The sequence below is a fragment of the Cervus elaphus genome, chromosome 25 (assembly GCF_910594005.1).
Source record: "Cervus elaphus chromosome 25, mCerEla1.1, whole genome shotgun sequence".
Lineage (NCBI taxonomy): Eukaryota > Metazoa > Chordata > Mammalia > Artiodactyla > Cervidae > Cervus > Cervus elaphus.
Window position 1 is genome coordinate 62,522,496 of NC_057839.1, and position 19,127 is coordinate 62,541,622.

General features: G+C 46.7%; 1 protein-coding gene across 2 annotated transcripts in view; it reads left to right on the forward strand.

Annotated features, from left to right (window-relative positions):
* The window catches only part of CTNND2 (catenin delta 2), a 1,061,406-nt gene extending 1,042,564 nt beyond the window's left edge, over nt 1-18,842 (forward strand). For both annotated transcript variants that reach the window (XM_043887623.1, XM_043887624.1), the window contains 4 exons: nt 797-923; nt 5,097-5,228; nt 11,511-11,584; nt 16,996-18,842. In XM_043887623.1, the coding sequence (XP_043743558.1) occupies nt 797-923; nt 5,097-5,228; nt 11,511-11,584; nt 16,996-17,256 (594 nt within the window). In that variant the 3' untranslated portion in view covers nt 17,257-18,842. The remainder of the gene's footprint in view (nt 1-796; nt 924-5,096; nt 5,229-11,510; nt 11,585-16,995) is intronic.
* Nucleotides 18,843-19,127: the final 285 nt, after the last annotated feature.

A 19,127-nucleotide genomic window follows, 5' to 3' on the forward strand; every position in this document is an offset into this window, starting at 1 on the left:
CACAGTCATGCTGAAGACCTTGAGCTGGTGGAGATGGGGGCATTTGTGGCCCAGAAGAGGCTGGAAAGAGGGTAAGGGAGATAAACCAGAAGGGACAGTGGTCCTCGGCATTCTGATCGCTAATGGCTTGGTCTCAAGAACAAAAGAGTAAAGACTCTGGAAAACTTTAAAGTTGTTGAAAAGAGGATCAGATAGAGCTGGGGCCAGGTAGGCAAAACGTGGTTTCAGGGTCATTCTGAGCATCCTATGTGCATGCGTGCTGAGTCGCTTCAGTCTTGTCCAACTCTTCGGGATCCTATGGACTATAGCCCGCCAAGCTCCCCTGTCCATGGGATTCTCCAGGCAAGAATACTGGAGTGGGTTGTCATGCCTTCCTCCAGGGGATCTTCCCAACCCAGGGATGAAACGCGTGTCTCTTATGTCTCCTGCATTAGCAGGAGGGTTCTTACCACTCACCACCTGGGAAGCGCCTCTGAGCATCCTATTTTCATTTAAATACAATCTTCAGGCCAAAGCAGAGTTGCAAAGGGATCACTTATTCCACACCTAGAGAGGAAAACCAGCACTCAGGGCAGGCCCTGCCAGCATCAGGCTGGCTGGAGGAAGCCAGAGGTGGGTCTCAGTGAACACTCCTCTCTGTTAACCTGGATGACGAAAGAGCAGAGATCTGAGATCTCCCCTGACAGACTGGAGAAATGTTTCGCAAATTCGAATGCTCTGGACACCCAGTGTCAGGAGGTGAGGAGCCCCCGTGCCTTCCCCACGTGATGACTGCGTGCTGTGCTGTCTGTTGCAGGACGGATGGTCACAGTATCACTTCGTAGCCTCGTCTTCAACGATCGAGAGGGATCGGCAAAGACCCTACTCCTCGTCCCGCACGCCCTCCATCTCCCCTGTGCGCGTGTCCCCCAACAACCGCTCAGGTAAGAGGGTCCCGGGGCCAGCCATCTGCTTCCCTTGGATCCACGTCCCTCTCCCCAGCCCCCTAACTGACCCCGCAGACCAGAGGGCCATCCCGACAGGGACATTTGCTAGAAATGTCAAATGCATCTGTTTTCTTTCTATAACAGGGGTGACTCTGTGTTCCATATGCACAAACTCAGAACACACATCTTTCTGATAGAGTTCTACAAATCTCTAAGAGGTGTCATAGGCATGAAATACACATCCTGGACCTGCATTCAGGGAGGAATAAGAATAAATAGAACCACCGAGTGTTTGCAGGTCAGGGTTTTCCATAGACATTTTTCCAACATCAGGTAGCTTAAGTTGCATTTTATTGATTGTAATTGGGATACGAAGTAGGGGAAAGAGGGTGAGCTCCTCCCCCCTTGAGACTGACGTGCATTGGAGAGCTATCGTTGCCGCTTTCATTACTGTTCTGTACCTGATTTGCTTTTTATTATTACCTGTAAACCAGCAGATAAGTCATTTGTATGTTCATATTATAACCAACCATGACTTTTAAATCATTCAATTTAATTTTTTCTAATTTTATTTCATTCTTTTACAAAAATTTTTAATGAAGTATAGTTGGTATGCAACATTATATAAGTTATGGGTGTACAATATGGTGATTCACAATTTTTAAACATTGTGCTCCATTTACAGTGTTACAGTGTGCAATATTAGCTGTATTCCCTGTGTTGTACAATATATCCTTCTAGCTCATTTTATACAAGATAATTTATACCTTCTAACCCCCTACTTCTATATTGCCCCTGCCTTTGTCTCATTTTTATTGCTTAACTTGGGAACTAGCTTTTCTTATCTACTTGTAAAGACACCTTATTTTTAAACCCTTTTTCAGTCACTTTATGTAATGCCAAAGATTAAAGAACTCATTGAAGGAAAAATATGAACATATTGCTTAGTATATAAGTGGCATGGCTTTTATTGTTGGTTTATTCTAGAATGCAATGAATAATTGTACTCACACATGCAGGTATATAAGCCTTTATTTAACAAAAGTTTTTCCTTGCCCTTCGCTGCCCTCCTCCTGCCAAGGAAACTATATATTCTGGAACCACATCTCAAAGGACACAGTACAGAGTACCCTCAGCAGGGCGTCCCCTCTGCCCTTGAGCACGTTTGTCATGAAACTTTACATCGTGCTTTACTATCAGAGCAGTGGGGAAAATCAGAAATGAATGGGGACTATTTGATTGAAGTAAATTACCTTCTGCCAGCCCCTTGAAAGCTTTTATTTTTAGTGCTGTGTTATTGCTTGTAACATTTAGCTTCACACTGAACAAGAATTAGGAAACCCTGTGTAACTCAAGAAAGTGCCACTTGCCTCAGAAGCATGGAGGCGGCCTTTTACACATCGTATCTTCATAATTCTTAAAAAGATAAGGAGATCAAACCAGCCAATCCTAACTCAGGAAATCAACCCTGAATATTCACTGGAGGGACTGATGCTGAAGCTGAAGCTCCAGTTCCCTTTGGCCACCTGATGCGATGAGCTGACTCATCAGTAAAGACCCTGATGCTGGGAAAGATTGAGGGCAGGAGGAGAAGGGACGACAGAGGATGAGATGGTGGGATGGCATCACTGACTCGATGGACATGAGTTTGAGCACGCTCCAGAAGATAGGGATAGACAGGGAAGCCTAGCGTGCTGCAGTCCGTGCGGTCACAAAGAGCCAGACATGACCAAGCAACTGAACACCAACAAGAAGATAAAGAGCAGTGAGCCTGGGAAGCTCAAGGGTGGTGTCTTTCTAAGAGCTCTAATTTTGAAGAATCAGTCCGTGTTAGGAAGATGGAGTCATAATAAATTGGAAGGTGCCCAGGAAGAGAAGCACTGCCTTTCAGGAGGCCAGCATCCCAGGGATGCAGCTAGAGTCCCGCCTGGTAGTCCCCTGGCGCAGCACATCGAAGGCACCCAGTAAACACGCGTGGGCGTGATTTGACTTTCCCAAGAGTATCATCCTGGTTTACCGGAGACTCGGACCACTGTGTGTGAGGTCTCAGGAGATAATTACACACTTGACATAGTTTCATAAAGCCCACCATCTGTGCACTATTAGATTCTCATTTTAAAAGCTTCATTCAAGAGGCTCCAAAATGGTCGTTGGCAGTGACTCATAAAAGGCCAATCTTTATGCAGTAGACCTGGGATCAGAGGAGCAAGGGCAGGAAGGGACCCTCCCAGGAGAGGAAGATGGAGAGAGAGGACAGGACAGAGGGCAGAGGTGGAAGGGGTGAGTGAGACTCAGTAGCCTGGGTGCTGAGGATGTGCAGAAACTGGACCCAGAGCCCGGTTGAGTTATGTGGAATAATTGCAAATTTCTTCCCTGGTTTCCCATTGGATTTACACCCAGAGATTCTGGCCCAGCTCACTGGGGGAGAGGGGCCAGGTGTAGCATCCATGTATTTTTGAGCATTTCAGGTAATTAATTCTGATGGATAGCTAGTATTGGAAACCTCTAAAGGTTTCAAGAGCTGAGCAGTGAGCCTCAATTTTATTTGACAGGTCTGAGAGGTGGGTAGGCAGCCTTTCAGGAAAGGATGGGTAAAGGCCACTTTTGTTAGCTCTGCATCCATGTGCTGAGACATCCACTGATCCTCTCCCTCTTATTTATTCTGGCTTTATTTCCTGACCTGACAAAGAGCCCCTCAAGTTTAGAAAGTGGGCCATGACTCGTGTTTCTGTCCCCGGCGTCTAGCATGGGGCTTTGTCCATAGAAGATACCAAGTCTGATGAAATCGATCAAGTGACAGGGAACAGGCAGGCCCAGTGGGCTGGACCTGGGGGACCCTGCAAAGGATGTGGAACCAAATGCAGGAGGGTAAACTGAGGCTTGACTGGGGAGGGGCTTGGACACCGTAAGAGAAAGAGAGATTTATCCTAAAAATCAGAGCTCCCCAGAGATTCCCTAGCCTTGATAATCACCAAATGTACTTACTAAATATGGATTCCTAGGCCCATATACTGAAAATTCAGATTGAAAATTTCAGGGATCTGGTTTTAGGATCCCCAGGTTCTCAGGTGAGTCTCAAGGTTAAACAAGTTTATGAAGTGCTGCCCTCAGGCATGGAAGATGGGGCGGACTCCATGCCTGCACTCTAGTGAGATGCAGTTGACTAAGCTTGGGATGTGAGTGGCCTCACTGAGGAGCGTGGAGACCAATCTGAGGTCAGCCTGTAAGATGTGCACACAATGGCTGCCTTAGCACCAGCACACTCACCTAACCTCCACTTCTCCACATTGCTTAGTTGCTCTCACTCCATCTAATCTTTTTGAAACACAAAACTTCTTTTTGTTTGTTTCCCTTAATCCAAGTAAATCTTTTCCTCTGTTCTGGGACCAGTTTGTTAAACTCAGGGAAGTCTAATTACAACCTGTCATTTTAGAAATGAAGACCCAAAGGGTTGACAGGGCTCAGTTTCCAGGTCTGACAGGCAGATAATATCAAGGGTGCAGAGTGTGTGTGCAAGATTATTGAGGGTATTTGAAATGGAGCAAGGACACTCATCAGAAGACAGGCGCCCTCCTCATACCATGCCCCCAGCCACCTCTGCAGGTTGATGGAGAGGATCTTGGAGGGGGGGCTACACTGGCCCCACAGATAGCCTCTACCTTCCTTTACAGCCATTTTTGCTTGACTCAGAATTTAAGCAAAACTCATCTGATTTAATCAGAGATTCTTCTCTGTCAGTCATCACTCTTCTGAAACACATCTAATTTTTTTAAAGGAAGGAAGAAGAAAGGAAAGGAGAGAAAGGGAAAGAAAAGAGAAAAGAAAGAAAAAGAAACCAAGACGGATCTCATTTTTAAAACTGGCCCATATGCCTTGAGCAGGTCACAGCCCCACGAGGGTGTCTCTCTTGGGAAGGTGCTCCCAGGATATAGTATTTAGTTCCCTGCCTCCAGGTTGCATGGCCCCTTAACTAGAAAGCCCTGCGTGATGTGGAGGAAGGGGAGGGGAAAAGAGAAGAGTCAAAAGAACAAAAATAAAAATCAATCGACAGGTCCATGTACACATACTGCCGTGCGCCCAGTGCCCTTATGACCTCACGTGTTCATGTGAGAAGCTGCACGTGCTGTGGGATGGCACAAAGAAAGTGACCCTTTCGATTTCTTTATTTAGCAAGTGCCCCAGCGTCACCTCGGGAAATGATCAGCCTCAAAGAAAGGAAAACAGACTATGAGTCCACCGGCAGCAACGCCACTTACCATGGAACTAAAGGGGAACACGCTTCCAGGAAAGACACCATGACAGGTGAGCCTGACTGTGCGCGTTTGCTCCGAGGAGCTGGTGATGGGACTCGGGGCAGGGCAGAGTGTGCGGACGTCAGGCTTCAGCGGCTCGGCAGGACGTGAGAACTCGACAGCCAGGGTTCCCAGGGACTGGCGATGAGATGAAGCTGGGGGTATAAACACGGGGCATCTTGTTCCTGGAGGAGCTGGGCAGATCCTCAGTCTTTCTTTCCCTCCCCTTTTCCTTCTCACTTTGCCAGATCATGCTGCTGTTTGTTGTCTAGTCACTAAGCTGTGTCTGAGGCTTTTGCAAACCCCATGGACTGTACAGTCCACCAGGCTCCTCTGTCCATGGGATTTCCCAGGCAGGAATACTGGAGTGGGTTGCCGTTACCTTCTCCGTTGCCCAGCTCATGATATTCTCTCAAATTAGAGAAAGAGGTCACCATAGATTTCTTCCCAGTTGGCATAACCCAAGATGGTCGTCAAGCTTTGCCCATTAGGAGTGGGGAAGAGAGAGAGGATGGGGAAAGGAGGGGAGGGGAGGTGGGAGGGGAAGGGATGGGAGAGAAGTGACAGAAGAGGAACTCAGGGAAACCCCCAGAACTGCTGTTGAGACATTTTCCCCTCTTGACACGAAACCAACCTCTTAACATGACGAGAACTCCCAAGAAGGCTCGTGAGAACCACTGACCTGTTTCCCTTCAGGAGGCATTGATCTTTCATGCCCTTCATTGTTCACTCCCCCAGTCACACCCGTTGGCTCATCAGCTGGGACTCTGCAGAGGCCGAAATTAGTTACCATCCAACCAGCCCACTCGGGCCAGCCTGCCTAGTGACCAGCCTTGACCTCAGCCCTCCTCCTATTCGTACAGTTTCCTTGGCTGGGGCTCCATGTCCATGTCCATCATCCCTGGCAGCCTCCCTGCACACCTCCCTCCCACCCCAGGTTTGCCCCTCCTCTGGGAGCAAGCATATTGATGTGTGTGCGTGTGTTGTGTGTGTGTGTGTGTGTGGCAGGGGTAGGGAGTGGGGATATGCCTTGAAAGCAGAGCTGCCAGAACCATCAGGATCTCTTCTAAACCAGGATCCCACACCCTTTGTCAAGCGGACGTGGAGGTGGGCCCCTCCTGAAAATAGACCATAGGGACTTCAGAACAGGTCAGATTAGGGTGTTCATAAAACTGGGTGCCAGGGTGCAGTCCTAAACAGACACTGAGCCCTCCTTATCCGAAGACTCTCAAGAGTTTAAGCTGCATTTCCCTGATACTGTTTAGGTGTAGAGCTGCAGGGAAGCAGAACAGACAAATTGGATGATTTATTAACTTGTCTTCCGGATCCAGGGCGTCTAAGATGAATTTTTCTAATGGGAACTGTATTTACCCCAGAGGCAGTGTTTTTCCATAGCAACCCTACCCGGCTGCCATACGAAAAGCATCGTAAACAGATGCCCGTGGCCCATTTCCTCAGCTCAGTGCCCTGCCTCTGTGTACACCACCAGGAAACACCTCACCCTCACGCCTGAAACATCTCCTGAATGGGGCAACTGAACACATTGCGGAGGACATACCTTTTTTTTTTTGGCCATGGGGCATGTGAGATCTTACTTTCCCCCGTAGAGATTGAACCTGTGCCCCCTGCAGTGGAAGCATGGAGTCTTACCCACTGGACCACCAGGGAAGTCCAGCGTAGGCTGTACTTTTGGTTCTCATTCTCTGGTTCATTTATCCCCTAAGTGTTGCCCCCTGTTGTAGATGAGCATAAACAAAGGAGTTTGTGAATCTGAACGCTGAGCAGCTGAGAATCTATTCTGTACTGATTGCTCCAGAGCAGAATAAAATTCACCTGAGCCTTTTTTTCTTTGATTATTATTGCCCCAGGTAGCCACATCACCATCAGGCAGGGATGAAAAATTGAGACTACAATTATGAGAATAATTGTGATATCAACTGCTTTGTTGTTATTTAAGTTGACCTTTTGTCTTTAACTCTCTCACCCGGTAGAATCACTCAAAAGGTTTTTCAGTGTGGGTGTGTTTTCGTTGAAATAGTTCCAGTGGTACATGATCATTTCCTGCAGACATCAGAGAATAAGAAATAAAATCTAACATATTTCTAGATGTTTAATCTTCCTAGAAAATGGCAGGAACCTTGAAAACTCCAGTGTTGAGATAGATGTCATTTTTCAAACTTATTTAGAGGCTTAAACACTTTTCCCTATACTTAAAAAACGCAGTTCAACACTCTACTGTCAGTCTTGCAGCAGGCCTAGAAGTACATGAGATCATCATTGAATAATATATTTATACAAGAAGATTCCCTTTAAGCCAACAAGTCCTGCGTAAAAGTTAGTTGTCATCACTGTGACATTGATGGTGATGGTGGGGGTGATGATGGGCGTGGTGCTGGTGATAGAGGAGGTGGGGGTATTAGGAGTAAGGGTGTTGGTGATCATGTTGGTGGTGGTGAGATTGGAGGGTGTGTTTGCCCTCTTTTATGGGCTTCCCTGGCAGCTCAGCTGGTAAAGAATCCACCTCCAATGCAGGAGACCCCAGGTCGATTCCTGGGTTGGGAAGATCTGCTGGAGAAGGAATAGGCTACCCACTCCAGCATTCTTGGGCTTCCCTTGTGGCTCAGATGGTAAAGAATCCTCCTGCAATGTGGGAGGACCTGGGTTTGATCCCTGGGTTGGGAAGATCCCCTAGAGAAGAGAAAGGCTACCCACTCCAGTATCCTTTCCTGGAGAATTCCATAGACAGAGGAGCCTGAGAGGCTACAGTCCCTGGGGTCGACACAACTGAGTGACTTTCACTTTCACAGGTTGGTATGAACAAGTCCCCAGCCAAGCTGGGTGGGCATAAGCATTCCATGTAGGAATGGAAGTGATGAATCGCCAACCTCTGTTCAGATTCCCTTTAGCAAATACCCATCATTTCAGTGTTTACTTGCAGATCAGATTTCTTAGAACTTGCATATCCAACAGAGTAGTTTTTCTTCTTCCCCAATAAATCTTGGGGGCATTCAAAATTCACTGCATTGAAAAAATATCTGAAAAGCTGCCGTCTTCCTTATTTCTCAGGCATCAGAAAACATCCTAGACCGTTCCCCCACTTGCTGTGGGAAAACCATGGGAAGCTTCACCCTCAAAATGCAACATGTAAAAGCTTTAAAGTGAAAAGCAGTTTCTTGCCTGGGTTATCATCCCCTCTCCTGAGCTCTCAGAAATGCAGATCCATCTGGGTTTTTATTCCAGGCTCCCCTTCCCCCACCCTTCTCTGTATTCATTTTCTGGCTTAGGGGGCGTCTCATTTCTCTCCTGTTTATCTGCCACTGAAGGGCCCTCTGAAAGCCAGAGTCAGCTGCTCACTCAGGCATGCAGAACTGTTATAGCTATTTCTCGCGGTCATGATTCCCTGGGAGCATTACGTGTTCAGAAGCACGCATCAGCGGAGGGCTGTGTGATCCCAGCAGCTGCACAACCTGACTTCAGAATTCACCTGGGGATTTTGCTCTCCCACCTGAGCTTCCCAAATACCGTAGCATCCAATGGTCGATCCCGTTTTGTCAGTGTCTCTGTCTCTGTTATGCCTTTGAAGCCATTCTAATCTTCAGTGTGTTGATTCAGTTGGAAATTGGTGGTGGCGGTGGATTAGTCGCTAAGTCGTGTCCGACTCTTGTGACCCCCTGGACTGTAACCTGTCAGGCTCCTCCGTCCACATGATTCTCCAGGCAAGAACACTGGAGTAGGTTGCCGTTTCCTGCTCCAGGAAATCTTCCCGACCCAGGAATCGAACCCAGGTCTTCTGCATTGCAGGCAGATTCTTTACCGACTGAGCAAAATTGGGGCCTCTACAAAAAAAGAAAGGCATTTTCCTACCAGTCTACTCTTTGCTCAGATGCGTGAAGGGCAGAGCACCCGGGAGGGACATGTGCTTCACGTGTCTGGAGAGGCCACAAGTTCCATCTCAGCTACACGGTCTCCTTTAAACAGGTGAAGTGGGCCAAAGAGCAGGGGGGAGGAACTTCCAGTAGAAACATCTGTAGCTCAGGAGCCATGACATGGAGGGCGGCTGAGGCTATAAAAATGCACATTCTTCCCCCCCCTAAAAAAAATTGCATTTTATTCTGAGTAACAGGAAAAAAAAAATTTCACCTTGTCCTTGAAGTGACATTTTCCATCAGCCGATGATAGCTCCAAAGGCAGATTTTTTTAAGGTTTACTCATTCATTCATTCACTCAGCAAATGAAGCACTCACTCTGTGAGCATGCTCTGAGCCCAGGCACTGTCCCAGAGGCTGGGGAAACCTCCAAAAGTGGCAGGACAGACGGAGCTCTGTCCTCAAGGAGCTTCTTGTCTCCTAGGTAAAGGGAAGTAATACACAAGATAAACAACGGGACAAGCTTGTTAACAAGGTAATAGCAGACAGTGCTGGGTGTGATGGAGAAAATATATGGGGTCATGAGACAGAGGGTGTCAAGTGGGCGGGGTTCCTTTAACTAACAAGGTCAAGGAGGAGTCGTTTGAGCTGAAACCTGAATTCCAATAAGGAGAGGTAGTCCAGAGACTGGGGGATTTGAGTTCCAGGAGAAGGCTCAGGAAGCCTAACATCCTGGATGCAAAATAAACTTGGATGCTCAGGCCAGGAAGGAGGGCCAGGGTAGCCCCCTCAGCCAAGGGAAGAAGAAGGGGAAATGCTACAGGAAGCCGGGTGGAGTCCAGATCACACAGAGCTTCAGAGACGGTAATGGGAGCTTGGCTTTTACCATAATCACAGAGAGCAGGGCATTGCAGCGACATAGTCCAATCTGTCTAACAAGATGATGGCTTGGCTGCTGGGACCAGAGTGGGTGGAGGAGCAGATTAGGCAGAGTGGAAGCCGGGCTGTTGAGGAGGATGCGCTAGCAGTGGTCCAGGCAAGGGATGGTGGTTTCCATGGTAATGCAAAGACGGGAGTGATGGGCATTCAACCAGCGTCTCTCGGAGTGGCTTTAAAGTGGGAAATGGGCTGTCAGCTCCCACATTCTAAGCAGAATTTCCCAAGAAGAATTTTATTGCACAGCTATTATGTGCTTTTAGTAATAATCATGGGTAGAGTGATCGATTATGCTGACTTAGTGTCTAGAGTGACTGGTGTCCATGAGCGAAGAGATGATGAGATATCCTATTTCATGATCCCATAGATACTGGAAGCAAAAGATAAGTTTTTCTCAGTATCTGAAGTGTTTTATGGGCTTCTCTGGTGCCTCAGAGATAAAGAAGCCACCTGCCAATGCAGGAGAGGCGGGTTCAATCCCTGGGTGGGGAAGATCCCCTGGAGGAGGAGATGTCCATGAAATGTTGTTCATGGACAGGAATACAGGTATTCAGGTTTCAGCTCAAAGGTCTCCTCCTTGACCCTGTGTCTAGTATTGCCCGGAAATTTACATGGACAGAGCAACCTATAGAGTCCATGGGGTCACGAAATAATTGGACATGACTTAGTGACTAAACTCAACAAAAGTGTTTTATAGCCTGCTGACACTTGACAATGTTTTCTTGAGCTTTCGTAAACGGGGACCTTTTAGCAGCTATGAGGGGGCCTCTTGCCCTGGGCCCTTCCTCGGGGCTGCGGCAGGTGTCTCAAGGGCCCCAGGTGAGGAAGCAGGCAGATGGGCATCTTGCCCAGGTCTTTGGAAGCTGCTGGCAGCTGGAGCAGACCTTTCCTGCCTTTTGTCTCGACCACAGGCTGGTCACAAGCCAGGATGCGGGGCTTCCGTCTCTGCGTGGAACAGGGCTCCAGCGCCGCAGACGTGTGGGGCCAAGGCGGGCGGGACTTCCTGCCTGTCCATCAGACCGCTGAGAAATGAACTGTCTCAGCGATGATCAGGTCCTTCTGTGAGCTCAAATTAGAAACTTCATTCTTGTCATTCTCCAGCTAAAAGCTAAGCGGCCGATCCAGATTCCTGCACGCTTCACTGCAGGTGACAGGCTTTTGTTATCTGCCTGTGTTCACCAGGGAAAAAAAAAGAGAGAGACCGCAGCACTGGCAAGATGACCATCTGTTTGCTGCACCTGCCCTGACCCCGTCTCCAAGCTGAATGTTGTTGCAAGAGGCTGACAGGCTGTGGGGATTTTACATTAGTGAATAACTTCTTCTTTCTTAATATCAATATGTAAAATGAGGTGTTCAGGGCAAAAGAACTTCTTCCATTTGGAATGGGCCGCGTGACACCAAGTGTGGTCAGGGCGAAACCTGGCCTCGATAACCATCATTCCTGCTTTGAAGTCTTGCATTCTTTGCTAATACTTTTGTTTCCCTTTCAGCTCAAACTACTGGAATTTCAACTTTGTATAGGAATTCATATGGTGCGCCCGCTGAAGACATCAAACATAACCAGGTAAAGGACAGGCAGCACGCTGGTGTTCATTTCTCCCTTCGTCTCCTGTGAAATAGCTTGGAATCTAAAAAAGAAGTTAACTTCTATTTAACATGCATAAAAGGGCTTGCCAGGTGGCATAGTTGGTAAAGAATCTGCCTGCCAGTGCAGGAGACGCAAGAGACACGGGTTCGATCCCTGGGTCAGGAAGATCCCCTGGAGGAGGAAATCACAACCCACTCCAATATTCTTGCCTGGAAAATTCCATGGACAGAAGAGCCTGGCAGGATGTAGCCCATGGGATCACAAAGAATCAGACATGACTGAAGAAAACAGAAAAAGAAAATAACATCCCCCATTGCTCTCCACTCATGTGCGACACTGTACCCACGTGGGTGGTGGCAGTCAGCAGAACAGCCTTGAATTTGAAAGCAATCTTTATTTCACTACAACCCCATGCGCTATCCGGTGGTAGAAAGCAGATTTTCCTACTGTGATGCAAAACCTGAAAGAAAGCCCCAAGTGTACAAGCGTAAGATGCTGGTTACTAGACAGATTGTCTAATTACTAGGCATGGATTAAGGCGCTCCTGTAACCCAGCCAGTTCTCATTCAGAAGAAAGCATTCCTTGCATCTGACAGTTTCCAGTGAAATAGACACGTCAAGTTGAATGTGAGCAACTGAATGAAAGGCGTTGTGTTGTGTCTCACTGCTCAGGCGCGTGGGAGAACCAGCAGCATCGGCATCACCTGGGAGCTTGTTGGGAACACAGAAGAGACACCTCTCTGGCCCCATAACCCTCACGCATCCAGGGTCTTCTGCATCAGACTTGCATTTTAGCTAGGTGTCTAGGTGATTTGCGTGGCTGTGCAAGTTTGAGGAGCCTTGGCTGGTAGACACTTAAGAATCTATCTGTGTTTGTGTGTGTGTGTGTTTTATTTAGCAAATATTCCTTGACGGCTCATTTTCTCTGTGGTTCTGTGGGAACTGTAAAAGCAGGAGGGCACCTCCTCTGCTCCTTTATTGATCGGTAACTTCTCCCTTGCCCTGCCCCGTTGTGGTCATCACAGAAGGACTGACGGTCTTTATAGCTCTTGGCCACTGGCTGAAGCTCTACACTCCTGCTTGGTGTCAGGAAGGTTGTACCGGGAAGATACACCTGGAAGCTGCTTGCTTGATCACAATAAGCAGATGAAAGGAAACATGGAAGGGAAATATGCTGTTTTTGAACAGTTCGCACCATGCAAATGATCAAATACAACCAACATACCTCCACAGAGAATGCATCTCATCAACTGATGGCCATCACTGGGCCAGTGAGCAAATTTGATCCCTTCAGCCACAGCTGCCATCAGCCATCCTAGGTGATTCGTTCACACAAGCTCTCAGAACTGCAGAACTCCACTTGAGAAGAGGTTGACATGGGCCTTTGTGAACAATACAGATGAGCTGAAGAAGGTAACGCTCCAAGATAAGAGACTAAAATGAGCTTCTGCTCCAGCCAAAAAGGCCCACCGTCCAGAGAGAACATAGCAACAGAAAGAAATTTGAAACATGTTGTGAAAAGAAAAAATGAAAGCAGCAGCCACAATGGAGGAGGGCTACAAGCCTTGTACGTAACCTTCCTAGAAGACCCTCCAAACGTTGGCAGTGCCTCCCCTGCCACTGAGACCAACAGAGAAAAGTTAGATCGCTTCTTGGTCTCCTTTGTCTACCAGCCTCCCTTCTTTTGACAGTCAACTCAGTGAGGCTATCACCCCAAGAGGGGACCACCTCCGCTCAGCTGAGACTGTACCCCTCTCTCGGAGAGGATGTGGACCGTGGGGTCAGCTGGGCATGCATTCAGATCCCAGCCCCACCCCACCCCAAGCCATGGCATCCTGCACACGTTTCTTAGCTTCTCTGCCCTTCAGTTTCTTCACCTATAAAGTAAAGTGGGGGTTGGATGAATGAAAGGATGGATGGGAAGAAGGGAGAGGAAGGAAGAGAACAAAGGAAATGGAGGAAGGAAGGAAGGAAGGAAGTGAAGGATGGAGGAAGAGAGGGAGAAACAGGGAGGGAGGAAGGGTTGAGGGAGAGAAGGAGGTAGATTAGATAGATGAAGAGGTGGATGATAGACAGACAAATGGGCTTCCCAGGTGGTGCTAGTAGTAAAGAACCCACTTGCCAATGCAGGAGACCCAGGAGACTTGAGTTCAATCCCTGGATTGGGAAAATCCCCTGGGGGAAGGCATGGCAACCCACTCCAGTATTCTTGTCTGGAGAATCCCATGGACAGAGGAGCCTAGTGGGCTACAGTCCACAAGGTAACAAAGAGTCAGACACAACTGAAGCAACTTCGTACATACACACACACACACACACACGCAGATGGATAGATAGATGGATAGATAGATATAGACAGACATAAACATGCAATACATATCTGTAATAGTACATACATACATACACATATATATACATATACAAGATTAAAGAAAAATTTGTTTAATGTTGAATATAGTGGCCACTGAAGTAGAAACAGTAAGTCTTAGTTCTCTCCCCGTGTAATTTTTCCAAACCTCCCAAGTCTAACCCTCTGCGTGCTCCACGCTTGAGTAGCAGCACTCTGTCAGAGTGGAGAAGTTACACATGGCATCAGCTTTTCAAAGACCAGCCAAGGGCACCTTAGCCAGTCCCATGATCAGGAGCAGCTGGCCTCGACAACGTTTAATTGCAGATCCTGAAGTCCCCCTTCGTGCCCAGGCTCTTAGGCTGACACACGGCTGAGGTCTGTGGACTGTCACAGATGGACAGGAACCTCATTCTTCCAGCCACCACGAACTGGAAGCGTGAGCCCTCCTGCATGGCAGCTGTGATGAAGTTCACTTCTCTGAAGAGCAGGTCTGCGACTCACTCACTCGTGTAAATCAATTACATATGAAAGAGGGAGGTTTGCTTACTTAAGAGAAGAATTATGGGCAGGTCATTAGAAGCATTCATTCACACACAACGTACTAATTACAAATCATTATCTATTAACGAAGACCAATGTCTAGAGGATGTTTCCATGCCGAGCCCTAGTTAAATTAGCAGGGAATTACCGGGGCCACTTCAAAGTGATCAAAGTGTGCTTCTTCAGGCAGGTTCCATCGTTCCCACCAGACCTCCCCCCCACTACCACCACACACACACACATCATTCCCTGTGGGTTTTGTGGATGCCTTCATGCAGCAATGCTGAGGATGGTCCTTGCCCCATGCCTTGAGGGTATCCTCACTGTGGGAGCTTAGGAAGGGCTCCCAGAGGCATAGGAAGCCAGGCCCCCACATGTACGTGCTAATTACTAGCCTATGAACACTCTTTGTTTTACTGTCCTTAAAGCCAAGGGGAAGGGAGAGAACTAATTCTAGACTTCTCCATGCTCTCAAAGGCTCCTGTGATCCCTTTAGCCCCTCACAGCCCCCCTTGATCAGACAACAACATGCAGAGGACAAGAGTGGAAATAGGGAGCACTTAGGAGGGCTGGAGGACATTGGTCAATTCTGAAGACCCCTGCCCCCCAACCAGAGGCTTCATAATCTCATGTTATTCTCGAGCCCTGTCAATTTTTTAAAATTTATTTTTAATTGAAGGATAATTACTTAACACTATTGTTTGGATTCCCATCACATGAATTCTTAAATGAACCAAGTTAGGAAACATTTTGATCCTTCAGAGTGTAGACCGGGGATCTCATGCCCGATGATCTGAGGTGGAACTGATGTAATAATAATAGAAAAAAGTGCACAATAAATGTAAAGCATTTGAATCATCCTGAAACCATCCTCCCCTCAACAGGTATCTGTGGAAAAGTTGTCTTCCATGAAATGGGTCCCTGGTGCCACAAAGTTTGGGGACTGTTGGCGTAGACTATTTTGAATGGGTTCCTTCTATGGCTGTGGTACGTCACTTAGGCAGGTGTGATGGGATGGCCCTATTAGCAAGAAGCCTCCATCCTCCAAAGAGATATTGGCCACAGCCCTCTGAGCTGGCAGGAAGATGCCCAAGTGACCCAGAGACCTTGTACATCTTCACTTTCTCTTCATCTGGGATTACACCACCGAGGTTTGATAGAGAAAAATGCAGGGAAGATGAATAGTAACTATTTGTGTTCTGTGGAATCTAGTGTATACATCTGTAATTTAGAAAAGGTTAAGGGTCCCAGGGGCAGCAAAGAGATCAGAACAGTCAATCCTAAAGGAAATCAACCCTGAATATTCTTTGGAAGGACCGACACTGAAGCTGAAGCTCCAATACTTTGGCTACCTGATGCGAAGAGCCAACTCACTGGGGAAGACCCTGATGCTGGGAAACACTGAGGGCAGGAGAAGGAGGCAACAGAGGATGAAATGGTTGGATGGCATCACTGACTCAATGGACATGAGTTTGAGCACCCTCTGGGAGTTGGTGTTGGACAGGGAAGCCTGGTGTGCTGCAGTCCATGGAGTCGCAAAGAGTCAGACACAACTGACTTAGCAACTGCACAAAAACAACAGCTGGTAAAATGATTCAACTGTCTTGGAAGTTTGGGCTGCGTCTCAAAAAATTAAACATAGAATTGCCATCAGATCCAGCAATTCTACTTCTTGGTACATTTTTTGCTATTGATATTGGGTAGTCACCAAGTTGTGTCCAAATCTTTTACAGTATTATCCGCCCCCGCCCCCCAGAAATTGAAAGTAGGGAGCTAAACAAATCCTAGTGCTTCCATGTCCGTAGCCGCATTATTCAAAAAGTAGAAATCACAATTGTCATCTATAGATGAATATGTAAACAAACACAGAATCTCCATACAATATTAATTAGTCTTAAAGAGCAAGGAAGTTCTGTCACTTTCTGCAACCTGGATTAACCTTGAGGACATTATATTAACCTATAACTTTGGGGAGGTTAAGTGAAAGAAGCCAAACACAAAAGGACAACTACTGTATTATTTCAATTTTATGAGGTATGTAGACTAGTCAAATTCACAGAGATGGAAAATAGCAATAGAATGGTGATTGCCATGAGCTAAGAAAAGGGGAGATGGGGATTTATGCTGCATGGATATAAGTTTTTGTTTGCAGTGATGAAAACGTTCTGAAAACGTTTGGATTTGACGGTGGCCCAGGCCACTTAAGTACTTGATGCCACTGAGTTATACAGAACATGATGAACATGGTAACTTTTATGTTATGTGTACTTTGCCAGAATAGTAATTTTATAAAAAGGTTACTTGGAATGATAGCACGTGGACTCAGGAGCCAACTCGGAAACAGAAAGTCAATCCAGGAAGTGCAGTCCTGGTGGCGACTGCATGGAGGACACTCAGAGCCTTGACTTTGAGGGAGGGTCAAGGGCATCGGCCACGGGGGTCAAGGGCGGGTCAAGGGCAGATGCGCTAACCCAGGTGTTTCTCCTTTCCTGGGCAGGTTTCAGCACAGCCAGCCCCACAGGAACCCAGCAGAAAAGATTACGAGACCTACCAGCCGTTTCCGAATTCCACGAGAAACTACGACGAGTCCTTCTTCGAGGACCAGGTCCACCACCGCCCTCCCGCCAGCGAGTACACCATGCACCTGGGGCTGAAGTCCACCGGCAACTACGTCGATTTCTACTCGGCCGCCCGACCCTACAGTGAACTGAACTATGAAACGAGCCACTACCCGGCCTCCCCCGACTCCTGGGTGTGAGGCAGGCACCCCGGGAACCGTGCATGTGCATGCAGACCACAGACATTGCTATTTTTTTTTCCCCCCTGCAAATTTAGTTTGTCAAAGCCTGTTCCATAGGAAGGCTGGGATACCCAGGAAGGAAACATTTAAGAGCTATTTTTAGAAAGCTCCATGAACGTTCACTTGAAAGTCAATAGAAAGTGATCCTCAATCTGACATCGGGCGACACCTTTCTAGTTCAGGCTGTAGAGTCTTAAAAAGTGCTTTCCACGGGATGTGGCCGAAGGCAGCACGGGAGGCGGTCGGGGTGACGGGGCACGAAGGTTATAAGCACAGAGGCGGTGACATAGTTCACACACTTTAGAGGGACGGCTTGTCACGCTTTGTTTACTCTTCATCCGTTGTGATTCTAGGCTTCAAGTTGCATTGGGGTTCCTCTCTACAGCAAGACGTTTCTTGCCTTTTGTTAATGCATTGTTGTAAAGTATTCGATGTACATTACAGATTAAAGAAGACAAGAGCATTGTGTATATTACACCAATGCCTCCGCGACTCCTCATCGATGGTTCTAAATATTGCTTCAGTTTCAAACTTTTGAAAGATGTATGGATTTCCAGTTTTTCTTTTTTCTTCCTCCCAGTAAAGTTTTAACAGGGAAAAAAAATGGGAAAAAAAGGAATATTTAGCAGTATTGTTCGTTCTGATATGTGAATTTGTTTGTGGCAACTAAACAAGGCATTCAGCAGTTTCTGACGATTAACATCCATCATTCCACACTCCTTGTCAACAAAGTGCTTTTTCACTGCCTAAAATTTTAGATGTAGATATTTGAAATAGATTTTTTCATTTATACCAGTTTTCTTTATGATGATACAGTGTTAAAAGAAAATAAATTACAATTGATCTGTCATCCATATTTGCTAAGAATGTCTATTTCCAAGGACCTATCTGACAAAAATACGCATTCTTGCTTGTGTGTCTGTGCGTGTGTGGGTGTGTGTCCACGTATGTACAAAAATGACCCATGTGAGATTTTATTCTGATAGAAGCAATTTCATTTGCTATTCATCTTGTACAAACTTTGTTTTTGCTTTTTAGTATAAATGTACATCGGTTTGTTCCTTTTGTACTCTATCTCTCTGACCATCTAGTGACTCAGGATATTAGGCCAGTGGAAGTAAAGTTATAGGATTTTCACATACTCACACGTTCTTGGATACCAAGCCTTTCTACGGGCCCATTTCCTTTCATGTTTAATGCCCTCAGAACATGACAAAACCATGGCCAACTCAATAATTTCACTTTGAGGCCAATTACTTGAAATATCCACAGAAAATGTAAACTGCTCGCCTTATTCCCCCCCCGACACTTTTTTGTTCGTGTGGCAGGGAGCAGTAGACAATTACAGATTTAGATGATTAAAAGCGAACTTGAAGCTAATGGTAGAATAGTGGTTAACAGAGCTAAGAAGTTAAGGCTAACCATTCAAAAGGACACGGGCTGGGGGTAACTTAGCTTTGCTCTTTAGATGCAAGTGACTGAGGCCAATAGGTGCCTAGTAAATGTTAACTGTTCTTGAAAAAATAAAACATTAAATAACAAAAGAAATTGGCTGCCATCTTCCTTTAAAACTTTCTCCCCTTCACTTCTACATAGTTTAATTCAGCTCAGAGTCTAAAATTCACGGTTTTCTCTCCAAATTTAATAGCAACCAAAAGATTTCCTGTTCGTGCATAGTTGTGCAAACGCAAAACTCATTTCCAGGACAGAGCAGTAGACAGACATTTTCATATCAATTGTCCTACCGTTACTCACAAGTTGGATCTTCTTGTATTATTTACTATAGAAAAACACATTTTTTAGTCCCTTCCCAGGAAGGCTCCAGCCCC